This window comes from Cotesia typhae, unplaced genomic scaffold, assembly GCF_013202065.1.
Source record: "Cotesia typhae breed Kobodo isofemale line unplaced genomic scaffold, CoteBio_Ctyphae contig_22, whole genome shotgun sequence".
Classification (NCBI taxonomy): Eukaryota; Metazoa; Arthropoda; class Insecta; order Hymenoptera; family Braconidae; genus Cotesia; species Cotesia typhae.
The window spans coordinates 4,767,678-4,779,916 of record NW_027423728.1 but is presented as its reverse complement, the minus strand read 5'-3'; the positions used below and the strand labels follow the sequence as shown (position 1 = coordinate 4,779,916).

Sequence of the window (12,239 nt, the reverse complement as noted above, 5' to 3'; positions counted from 1 at the left end):
ATTTGAATTTATTTATATTTTGAACAAATGTTGTGAAGAAAAATGACAATGTGAATTAATTTAGTAGCTATTGATTAATTTTTAGAATTTTTTAATAACTAAATTATGGCAATAATATATGAGAAAAAAAAATTGAAATTTAAAAATTTTAAAAAACTACAAATGCAATTTTTTAACAAATAATTTTCTTCCAAAAAATTATTTTAAAAACATTGCATTTGTAGTTTTTTTAAATTTCTAAATGTCAATTTTTTTTATCAATTTTTTTATGATAGTGAAATTAGCCGACAATTTTTGTAATAAAATTTTTTTTTTCAATTTTACATTAAGAAATTTATAAAAACTATTGGTGTAATTTTTTAAGAAATTTTTATTATAATTGTCATAATTTACTTGTTACAAAAATTTTTTAAATTATCAACTATTTGCTAAGTTAATTTTAATAAAAAATTGTAAAATTATTTTTCAACACTATTTCAAATTTCACGCTATTTTTTCATTTTAAATTTTGGAAAAATTTTGATTTTATATTTCTGAAAGAACAATAAAAAATATATTTTTAATCATTAAATTATTATAAAAAAAATCGCAAGTGAAACATTAGAAATTTAGAAAACTCACAAGTAATTTTTTAAAGTTTTTTATGGAGAAAAATTTTTATGAACTGTTTCGCAAAATTAATAAATTAAAACTGGAATTTTTTTAACACAAAATTTCTGCATTGTTTACTTGAAGCTTGTAATTAAGCTCACCCTGGCGGTGAACAGAATCACAAAATCTCCATTTTGTATCATTTCTTATTTCTTAACATTGGCAATGCTTCGCGACAAACTTCAAACAAACGTCACGATTTTAGTGATTAGGCGGCAATCGGAGCCATAAAAATCTTTTAACGATCTCTCAGACTCTCGGATATTTTCGTAAACAGAAGGTAAGTTATTAATTAACTCCAATATATCTTATAAATACTTTCAATTCACATCAATAAGATTATCACTAGTGACATTGACACATCAATTATATTAATCACTTTAAAACAGAACAAAAATTAATAATAACAATAACAATAAAACAAAATATTTTGACAACGTTCCATGAAATATAAAGTAAAAAAAAATATTTTGTTTTATTTATTAATTTAAAGCTTAACAATAAAATTAAATACTTAAATTAATCAATACATTTGCGCAAGGTCACTTTTGAGGCTTCATTAAATTTATTTTTCCAGTTCAAAGAAAAGCTGATAAAAACAAAATGAAAGATGGAATGAAATTATTATGCCTACTGTTGAAGTCATCGGAAAAAGCCGCGAATATCGCACGAGTTTGCAGGCAAAATGACTCATTGTTTCGATTGTTAATTCAAGAGAAAAATGACGATGAAAAAAATCCGAGATTCTTTCGGGATTTTAAAACTTTGGCCGATGTTTTAATTCAGGAGACTATTCGTCATGACATCGGTATTGAGGTGAATTTTTTAATTTATTTTATTTTATTTTATTTTATTAAAAAAAAAAAAAAAAGGAGGTTATTTTATGACATTAAAGTTAAAAGCCACTTGATAATTTTTTAATTTTATTTAACAAATAAATATTTTCTAAAAAACTATTTTTAAAAAATTGCATTTATAATTTTTAAAAATTTTTAACTGTCAATTTTTTTTCTTAATTATTTTTGCCGTAATTTATTTGTTAAAAAATTCTAAAAATTAATAAATATTTGCTAAATTAATTCTCATGGATATTTTTAAAAGTGGTAAAGAATAAATAATAAAGAAATACAAATGATAGTTTAATATTTCAGTTCCCAGAGCTGACGGAAATGGTTAGAGGCGAGGAAACAAATGTATTCAGTAACACGCTCGATAAAACTGTTATTGTAAAAGTCTGTTCTACGTATGATGAAACAACAAAACTTCTATCGCAAGTATTGGATGACGATGTTGAGACAGCTGGAGTACTTGCCATGGAAATACATCGGGATATCGAATTGTCTGAAATAAATCCCGCTGTTGATTATAATTATCTTGAAAATAACGACGTTGATTTTGATTTAACAGATTTAGGGATTTGGATCGATCCTATCGGTGAATCCCAATTATTAATTTTTTAGAGGTCGATTTTTTATTCAAATATTTTTTATGTGGATCACAATATTTTTAACTTATAAATTATGTGTACATTATAATATGAGAGAAATTTATTTACTTCGTCTATGAATAACCTGGTCGATAATTTTATTAATAGATTCAACGGCTGATTACATTAATGCCAATACGATTATTGATGAGGCAACGGATCTGCATTTGAGCGGGTTAAAGTGTGTTACTGTACTTATTGGTGCCTATGTCAGGAGCACTGGTCTTCCTATTTTAGGTGTTATCAATCAACCTTTTTATACTTATGATAATTCTCGGTAAGTAATAAATTTATAAATTAAAAAAGAAAAAAATTAAATATCACAAGTTTCTAAAAAATTTATAAATTTTTTTGAAAATTTGTTAAAATTGTGATAATTAATTTTTTTTTAATTGTTCACTTTTTTATGTATTAAAAAAAAAATACATCAATAAAATCAAATAGAAATTTCATTTAAAAAAATTAAAATTCAAATTCAACATGATATTTTATAAAAATACCCATCAAATCTTTTTAAAAAATGTCTTTTTATTCAGCTATACCTTTAAATTTACGCAGAGTGGATTTAAGGCTCTTATATATTCACGCGGCATGGATTTATCAGGAATTTTTTGCGTATGAATAGACATGTCCAATTAAAATTCCATTTGCACACTTATCGTTACGCAAAAGATGATAGATTGATAACCACGCAACAATTCAATTTTCTACAAACAAAATCTCTGCTCATTTACATTTAAATTCAATATTTCAAACATGATCAGTTTTCTAATTTATCATTTAAATTACCTTTAACGGATCAACGTCACTGAACATTGAAATTTTTATCCAATTACTGAAGATGGAAAAAATTACCATAATTTCATATGCGTCAATTTAATAATAAAGCCGTAAAGAAATTAACAAGCTACCGATAAGTTTATTACAGAAAAAAAATTTTTTTTTTTTTTTAATTTTACAGCGGCCATTCTCCTTAATTTTGAAAATTAAATTTTCAATTTCCTAAGCGGGACGTTAAAAACCATCCATTAAATCATATAATACACTTTTACATCTATAATAACCGTTATTAAATTTTAGGTGGCAAGGAAACTGTTACTGGGGACTCTATTCCGGTGGCAAGAGTCAATCTTCCTTGACAAGCTCGTTAAATCAAAACAACATAGTAGTATTGAGCCGCTTCGAAGACCCAACTATAAAATCTAAATTGAACAATTGCGGATTTAGATTGATTGAAGTTGCGGGTGCTGGTTACAAAATATTGACAGTTGCGACAAGTCAAGCCGATGCGTACGTTCTTTCGAAAAGCTCGACTTATAAGTGGGACACGTGTGGACCTCACGCTATTTTACGTTCTCTGGGTGGAAATATTATCGATTTCAAAAAGTTTTCAACAAATCACGATGAAGATCCCTCGGAGTTGGCGATTAAGTACAACGACGGTAATGAAGCTAAACATTCAAACGCTGGAGGGTTGATTGCGTACCGAAACTCGGAAACTTTACAACTTTTGCAAAAGTCCTTGGTTTTATCAACAAAATTGTAAATAAAAGTCATGAAATTACTTTAAGTGCAAATGTGATACATTTAAATTCATAGATATATTATTTAAATATTAAAAATAAAAATAATTTATTATTATTATTATTATTATTATTAATTTTTCCATAAAATTATAAATCAAATGAGTGATGAGTATTTTATTAAAATAACAAATGATAATAACGAAATGTCTTTCAATAATATTTAATATGTTATATATACATCAATACATAGCACTTATCATATAAATATATATAGTTCATTGATTATTAATAATTATTATAATTTCAACATGTACTTCGGATTTTTTTTCCTGTAACAATTATTATTCTTACTTACAACAATTATTTACAAATTTTTGGAGCCAAATTTTTATTTTTATGCGCGATTTCTGTGTAATATATGTAGTAACAATATATGAGACGTATAAATTTTTGTAATTATTCAATTGACGGATGATTTATGCGATAAATTCGTTTTCATTTACAGTTTTGTCCTTTCAAATAAAAATTAAAATCTTTAATTTTACAAATGTATCAGTAATTGGAAGAAAATATTATTTAAATATTGTATCATGAATAAATTACAAAAACTATTGTAAAATATTTGAACTGACAGGGTAAAAAAATATATAGTTGACAAATAATATTATTTATTATTATTCACTGAGCAATCTCTATTAATTAAATGTAATAAATACAAAAAGAGTTCGCTTAGTGACTAGAATTTTTCGCGCATCTTATGATCAGACACTTTTTTGTGCATTCATTACATAACATCGTCAACATTTTGAGATTTTAGTGTAATATTCAACGTTCTGTAATGTAAAAAATATTTTAATTACTTCAAAATTATATATGCAATTGTTCTCTACACTCAAGATCCAAATTGAATATCCATCAAAATTTTCTAAAATATTAGTAAAGTTTCTTAATAAATTTTTGTTATTTCACACCACAATTATAAACAAACAATTAATTAATTTACTTATTATGAATAAAAGCAATCAATTTCTTTAAATAAACTTTGTAATTAATTAACAGTTATAATTTTTCTTAAAGAAGAAAATTTTTATAAAACTTAATAGCTGTTTTAAATTCAATTAAATTAAATAGACTCTTCTTGTTGGCACTCGAGCTTGATAAAATGACGTTGTGATTGATTATTCACAGGCTTTAAATCACCATGTCGAAAGCTCGCGCTTCTTGCAGGCATTCCGTAAGTAGATCCGCCTTTTCTTCGCACACTTACGTAAGTCGTGCATGTATTTATGCGCTTCAATCCTGAATTATTTGCACTGTCGACTCCTGAAAAATAATTTTCTTGTCATTTCAAATTGGTTGTATCTGAAAGTTTAAAAAAATATGGGAGTTTTAATTTTCATAAGCAAAATTTCGGCCAACCAGCAAAAATGACAAATGACAAAATATTTAAAAAAAAAACAACATGAAATTAAAAATTATTATCAACAAACCCAATAGCTGTGATAATTTTTTTTTTAAATTACTACCAATTAGTGGAGCACCGTAAGGTTTATACCTCGGAATCCAGGGCCAGTCAATGAATCTTAATATAAACCTTGAAAATATGTTTTTAATAGTATATAGAAAAATGTTAAAAAAAATTTTTTTCGCGCTCTCAATTTTTTTAAAATTATTATAAACAATTATTAATTTTTTGGAGTTTTCATTGATTTATATTAGTCAAAAGTCATATTTTAAAAAGAACAACTATTACAAACTTGAAAACTTGATCTTGGATCTTTAGGGACTGCAGATATACCGATGAAGGTCGGGTTGGAGAATAGAGGGGATAACAGCAGCTGTTCGGTATTGTTCATGGCGGGCCCTCACAGGATAGTACACGTTATAACTTGCTAGACTTAATACGTAGCTGTTGTTTTCGTTCCGAAAAATAATTATTTCAGATTTTTGTTTATTAAAAATTAATGTTTATATTATTGTGCAGTGAGTGTGATAAAAGTTAATTACTGAACATTACTGAGTTTTAAAAACTTTGAAAATAGTGGCATAAATTGTAAGTATTTGTTTTTCATTTATATTACATGCTTTTGAAAACAGTTATGAATATTTTGTAATAAATCGATGTTAAAAGTTAGAATATAATAGTAGAATTTAATAATATAAATAATTAATTATGATATAAAAGTTAGTTATTAATATTACTAATATTTGTTGTTGCAGCCACGTGTCGCAATGGGTGAACCATCCAGTATTGATAGTACAAGCAATGATTACCTCATTTGTGATAAAATTGGATCTAGTTCTGAATTACGCTCTGAACTAGGAGATATTATAAAAGTCACTAGAGGCATATCATCATTAAAAGCTGCATCTGCGAAAAGAGGGGATGGACTTTCTCAGTATATAAATACTCGCGACTTTGTCTACGTGCATTCGGTATGCAGACAAAAATATATTAATAAAGGATGCATTAATTCTTATTTAAAAAAAAATAACACCACATCTGCATGCTCTCCACCTAAAAAAAAGCTTCGAACAGCTACTTCAATTGATTTTGATTGGAAAACTAGGTGCTTCTTTTGTGAAAAAGAAGCGGATGAAATGAAGGAAAGAAGGAAGTCCAAGTCGTCAAGACAACAAATCAGCTACGTCACTAGTACTGATTTCAAGAAAAGTATTGTAAGTTTGATATGTGAAGACAAAAGTGAATATTGTCGCAATATTCATAAAAGAATTGTAGGCGTGTTAGATTTAGTAGCTCAGGGAGCTAAATATCACGCGGATTGTTACATGCGTTTAAAAACAACGCTAAAACAGACTCAGAGGGAGAAAAAAATTCATCCAGTAACAATGCAAGTAGATGCAGCAATGGAGCAGATTTTCAAATATATTGAAGAAAATGATGACTGTCAATTTTCACTCGCAGAATTAAAAAGTATTGTTACAATTGACCATATTCCTGACGATAAAACAATAAAAATGAGGTTAATGAACCATTACGAGGATAATATTGTATTCTCCAGTAAATTTGGATCCAATACAATTATATGTTTTAAGAATCAACAATACGACATATTGTCCGACAACTGGTACAGTGAGAGGTCAAAAGATAACGAAGAAGAAGAACGTCGTATTTTAAAGGCTGCTGGTGAAATTTTACGACGACACATCCGAACGCAGGCTTATGATAATAAAATTTATCCAGCTAGTGATCAAATGTTTAACAACGTTCATGAGACAATACCGAAATCTCTATCATTTTTTTTGTCAGAAATTATTCTAAATGATAAAAGAGGTAAACCAGAGTATATAAATCATTATGAAACGAAATGTACCTCAATAGCTCATGCGATAATATCTGCAGTAAGGCCTCGTTCATTCATATCACCACTGACGCAACGACCAGCTCCAGAATCTTTATTAAAAATTATTTTTTGCTCATGCAAAACAGGATGTAGAGCATCTTGTGGGTGCAGGAAAAGTGGATTAAACTGCACTGCAGCTTGCTTAGAATGCAATGGTGACAGCTGCACTAATCCTTCACCTACAATCTATATCAACGAGATCGACGACGACGACAATAATGTACAATGATGTAACAATGTGTATAGTTAATGATAAATTTTTTTTGTAACTTATTTTTTACGATAATCTAATAAATTAACATTGAAGTTACTCTGCACATATAATTTATTACAAATAAAATTAAATTTTTCACTATAAACACTTTTTTCCCCTTCCGCCTCTCATTTTTCAGTAAATTGTTGTAAATCGAGATCGGTCAATTTTTTTTTTTAACTTTTTTATTTGAGGTTTTAATAATGCAGTCTCATACTTGATATACAGATTCATTGACTGGCCCTGGGTTCCGAGGTTTGACCATTTTTATGCCTTACGGCACTCTACTAAATATATTTTATAGAAAAAACGTTCAGAGATGCTAGTAAATATAAAACCCAATAGTAAAGTATTACCTGTCATTGCCATACCAGGAATATCACTATGATGATGGGTATTAATACGTGAATCATTAAAATACCTTCGTAATCCTGGTATTCTACTAAGTGCTGTTATGAAGCCTGATCTAAACCTGGCATTCATCCAACAATATATCACAGGGTTGTAACAAGAATGTGACATTGCTAGCCAGTGAAGGGTCGCCCAGGCGTATGGTAATCCTTTCCAGGCCACGAATTCAGAGTTAGGGTCCATGAATAACTGCAACAAAATATTTTCTTTATTTAAATTTATTTTGATAAATTTGTCCGTGATATATTTTGAATCGCTTTTTACGCAGAGTTTTTTTTAACTAAAAAATAATCATTACAAGAGTACATTAAAAATTGATAATTAAAATTTTTAAAAGACTTAATTATTGTGCACTAACACAAAAAAAAATCATGCCAAAATTGCTTACAGAAAAATTTTTTAAAGTTAATTTTATTTTACTTTTACTGAGATATAGCTGTACAGAAAAAAAGTTTCACTTGAGCCAAGAAAATATTTTTCTTCCTAATTATTTTTTTGAGCGAAAAAAGAAATTTTTTTGACACGTGAAATTTCACTTACTCCAACAAAATTAATTCTCTTGCTTTAAAAAATGTATTTAAGCCAAGAAAATCTTTTTGTTTAGAGAAAATTCAGCCTCTTGCTCCAAAAAATTGAATATCTCGATAGAATTAAATTTTGATTAATTTTTTTATTGATCAATATGTCAAATAAGAAGATCAAATAATATTGAATCATTTTTTTTATCATATAATTGAAATTATATGCAACAGTTTGTATTCTTATTATTTAAAATTTGTAATTTTGTTATTGTTATGCAAATCAAGTGTTTTTGTTTTCATAATCAACTCGAACGTAAATAGATATTGCTTCTTCGTACTCTAGCTTTAATTTATGCGACGTATTTTCAATTATACCCAATTTATAATGAGTCAGCTTGTTTTGATATTGAATTATGATGTGAATAATTCCTTCACGAGTGAATTTACCATCATTTGAACTAAAAAAATATTTTTAAGGATAAATCAGTACAAAATAACTCAATTTTAAATCAAAAAATCCGTTTTCAATAATAAACAAAAAAAAATCTATATTCAATTTTATAAGAATGAAAGAAATTCAAATTTTCACATCATTCCAATTTATAAAAAATTTATCATTTTTCTAGTTTATAAAATAGTTCAATTGAATCACCTCAAAAATGTCATTGTCAATGTAGTCAGTCAGAGGCGATATCTCGATAAATTAAATTGCGAAAATTTTATTTCCAATTTGCAGTGTTTCAATATCGTATGTAAATAATAATACTAATAATCGTATCATCCATAGAAAAATTTCCACATGACCTCTTTAATTGAATTGTTTCATTGAAACGGAATTGATTGAATTTATATCGATACCTCGCGGTTCATTGGATTAGTCATTCATTTATTGACTTTAGTTACCGAAATTTTTTTCAGTTATCGGATAAACTCCTGCGAAAATCTGTTTAGCGATGTTGATAAATTTTAAATGTAATTTTCGGTGTTAATTATTATTTTGTAAAACTGACCACTACAAATTGGTAATTATTTAACCAGCAAAGTAAATTTAAACTTCAACTCTATAAACACGAAATTTGACAATGTGAAAATTGACTAATTATGCCTTGTAATTATTATTTCAATCGAGTGATTCAATATTTTAGCGAAATATGGACTACCTGCTGTGGTGAAAGTGAAAGTGTATTTAATGATAATTTTGTGATTTAATGTTCAATCAATTTTGCGATGTCGAAACATTTACCGGTCATATCGATCACTGAACAATGTAGCGGTTTTGTAACAATTTACAATAGTTATTCGTGACAATAACGTCCATAAATATTTTTTTCTCTTGCTGTTTTAATTTTAAAACCAAGTTGGCGTCGTTAGGAAGTCGACAGACCCCATGTGCGCCGTCACAAATTGCCTCCTACTGTAGTTTATAATTTTTAATTTATTATTAATATGATTTCTTGCTGATTGTTGGCCTCTAAGAGCTCAATCACAGCAGACGTCGTTTGAGATTTGAAATTTGAAATTTGAAATTTCAGCGGAAATACCCAAAATAAACTCCTGTTAAAAAGTTCAATGAAAATCAAATAAATCGTTTCACTCCAAAATATCTTAGGAAATGCCCAAACACAGCTCCTGCCAAAAGCGGAACTCAAAATTCTAATTTTAAAAGGTTCTTCATGAAAATTGAATTTTTGCACACCCTAATAAGTACTTAATACAATTTTTCTCCGTCAGTCATTGTCGATCTCGGGTTGTATTTTGAGAACCTCATTGAGGCCCGGGTTTATCAATTTAATTTTTTTAAAAATATTATTTGTACGCTTTTTGGATCACATTCTATAAATGCTTATTTACATTAGTATACAATGGAAGGACCTTCTTTATTTTGTAATCATAAAGCACACCCACGCGCTGAAGCTAGCAAAAAGGGAAATCAATTTATTTTATTAATGTGAGTAATTTAAATCCACAAAACTATGCTTTGATTAAAAAATTAATTATTTAAATGGCTAGTGTAAAATTCGAACAAAAATCCTTCGTGTCATAAAGTCAAACTTATTAAATATTTAATCAATAACTCAAAAGTATTTTCACGATATTGTAAAGTTAAAAAATTAGGAAGACGGTTGACCGTACTTACATAAATGAACATAAAAGGCTCAATAAAAAAATTGATCAGATGAGACTACATCAAAAAAATTTTTTAGGGTATGCTTTAATATTTCGATCGAACTACCTTTTTTTTATTAACTTCATCATATTTTCAACTTTTTAGAAAATAATTTTCTTTCAATGTCTTGTGAAAACCGAAGAATAGAGTACTTTTACACAATACTTCAATATTTAATTTCCATTTACAGAACTTCCTTTCAGCATTTCAATAAAAAATTTAGTATTGGTAAAGCCTTTCCAATAGTAAAGAAATTTTTTTTCATCTTCTAATTGTAGCATTAATAAAATAAGTTATTACCAAGCTATAAGCGTATTACTTTTATAAACTTACAATAAATTTAATTATATTCTTAAAAAAATTAAACATTACCATAAGAACATTGAAAGGTAACCAGCAGATTGTGAAGACCAGGACTACTGTCATCATCATTTTGATCACCTGCAATAAAATTAATTTTACAAAATTAAAAATTAAAAATTTTTATTTACATTAAATGCAACACATTTATACACTTAATAAATTAAAGCTTTTTGGTGTAATATATTTTTTGTCTTTTTTGCGGTGCGTAAGTATATAAAGGCCATTACAAGTTCCGTTTTTTTTTTCAGATTTTTTCACAAATAAAAATAAAAAGATTATTTCTTATTTTTTGTAAGCGAATTAAAATTTAAAGCGTGTACCTTGATAGTTTATCATGTTTTACATGTTTAACGTAAAGACTAAAATTATTCCCACGCTGATTTTTATAAAAACATTTATTAAACCTTTGGAACATTTTGAGAACAAGTACGCGGTGAACATTGACGTTAATTTAATACAAACTCATTTACGTAACTCTGAAAATTTATCTGAATTCCCTCCAGATTTAATGAAACTGTTTTTACAGTGCAAGGTCAACGGACATCAATCGCATTAAGTTTAAAAGCTTGTTACACTCGTGTATAAAAAATTAATTATGTTAATTTCTGTTCTATCTCTGTGTAGAAGTTCCTGATTTAAGTGACATGAATATTCTGAAGAGTGAATACAATCTTTATTTATGCTCAAGATCTGCTGCTTATTCTACTAAGTAAAGTTCAACGCAGTCAATAGTCATCGCTTGACTATTTCATGCAAGACAATATCGAACCGATGATATAGTAAGTTATAATATAACAATTTAACTTTCCCAAAAATAAATGCGACTTGAAAATATCACAAGATTAGAATAAAGCCGAAAACTAATACAATAATACATTAATTATTATAACAAACTTCCTCTCTAGAGACTAAACTAATCAGATTCTGCCTCTCAAAATTCGCATTCTAAAGTTGTCTCAATCAATAAGTTTGAAACTTTACGAAGAATATAATTTATAACACAATGATAATTGGAAATACCAAATTTTACAATTTCGAATGTATTTTCAACCGTTTTTTTATTGAGAAATTAATAGTTAATAACAAACGTTCAAAATTCCCATTAAACGGTGATGCATTTTTTAGTTTTATGAGAACAAATGTATTCTTCATTGTAAGAATAAAATAATATTGAAAGTATGAGCTACTGACTATCGAGAGTAATAAATATACTGTGAATTATAAAAGCTCAACCTGTAATTCTCAAATTCTCAAGCTCAGTTAACAAAATGTAAAGAATTTATACGAAAAATTACGGTGTGAGATATTAAATGTGAAAACGAAATTTAAAGGTTGAAACCCTCAACTATTATAAACTGGAAACCTAGATATAAATTTAACTTCTCTTTTATAAAAATTTCCCGTGTATAAAAAACACTTTTAAGCAAACAGCCATATAGTGATGTAATCTGCAGATGATTCGAATTACTTATAGTGACTGAAATTAAATTCATCGG

At 27.3% G+C, this 12,239-nt stretch overlaps 3 protein-coding genes across 5 annotated transcripts in view; 2 read left to right on the top strand and 1 right to left on the bottom strand.

Annotated features, from left to right (window-relative positions):
- The first annotated feature begins 806 nt into the window (after positions 1-806).
- Positions 807-3,778, top strand: Ipp (inositol polyphosphate 1-phosphatase). Its single transcript, XM_074260111.1, has 5 exons — positions 807-931; positions 1,229-1,467; positions 1,803-2,085; positions 2,246-2,414; positions 3,218-3,778. The coding sequence occupies exons 2-5, from the start codon at positions 1,255-1,257 to the stop codon at positions 3,681-3,683; spliced, it is 1,131 nt and encodes a 376-aa protein (XP_074116212.1). The 5' UTR covers positions 807-931; positions 1,229-1,254; the 3' UTR covers positions 3,684-3,778.
- A 137-nt stretch (positions 3,779-3,915) lies between these two features.
- The window catches only part of LOC141538556 (RYamide receptor), a 32,992-nt gene continuing 24,668 nt past the window's right edge, over positions 3,916-12,239 (bottom strand). Inside the window, exons 5-7 of one of the 3 annotated variants that reach the window (XM_074260106.1) lie at positions 10,753-10,821; positions 7,638-7,881; positions 3,916-4,986 (exon numbers count right to left, since the gene is read on the bottom strand). In XM_074260106.1, the coding sequence (XP_074116207.1) occupies positions 4,787-4,986; positions 7,638-7,881; positions 10,753-10,821 (513 nt within the window). In that variant the 3' untranslated portion in view covers positions 3,916-4,786. Of the gene's footprint in view, positions 5,026-7,637; positions 7,882-10,752; positions 10,822-12,239 lie in introns of all 3 variants that reach the window. The other 2 variants (XM_074260108.1, XM_074260107.1) reach the window with 2 other exon arrangements.
- Positions 5,184-7,297, top strand: LOC141538557 (uncharacterized). Its single transcript, XM_074260110.1, has 2 exons — positions 5,184-5,716; positions 5,884-7,297. The coding sequence occupies exon 2, from the start codon at positions 5,896-5,898 to the stop codon at positions 7,255-7,257; it is 1,362 nt and encodes a 453-aa protein (XP_074116211.1). The 5' UTR covers positions 5,184-5,716; positions 5,884-5,895; the 3' UTR covers positions 7,258-7,297.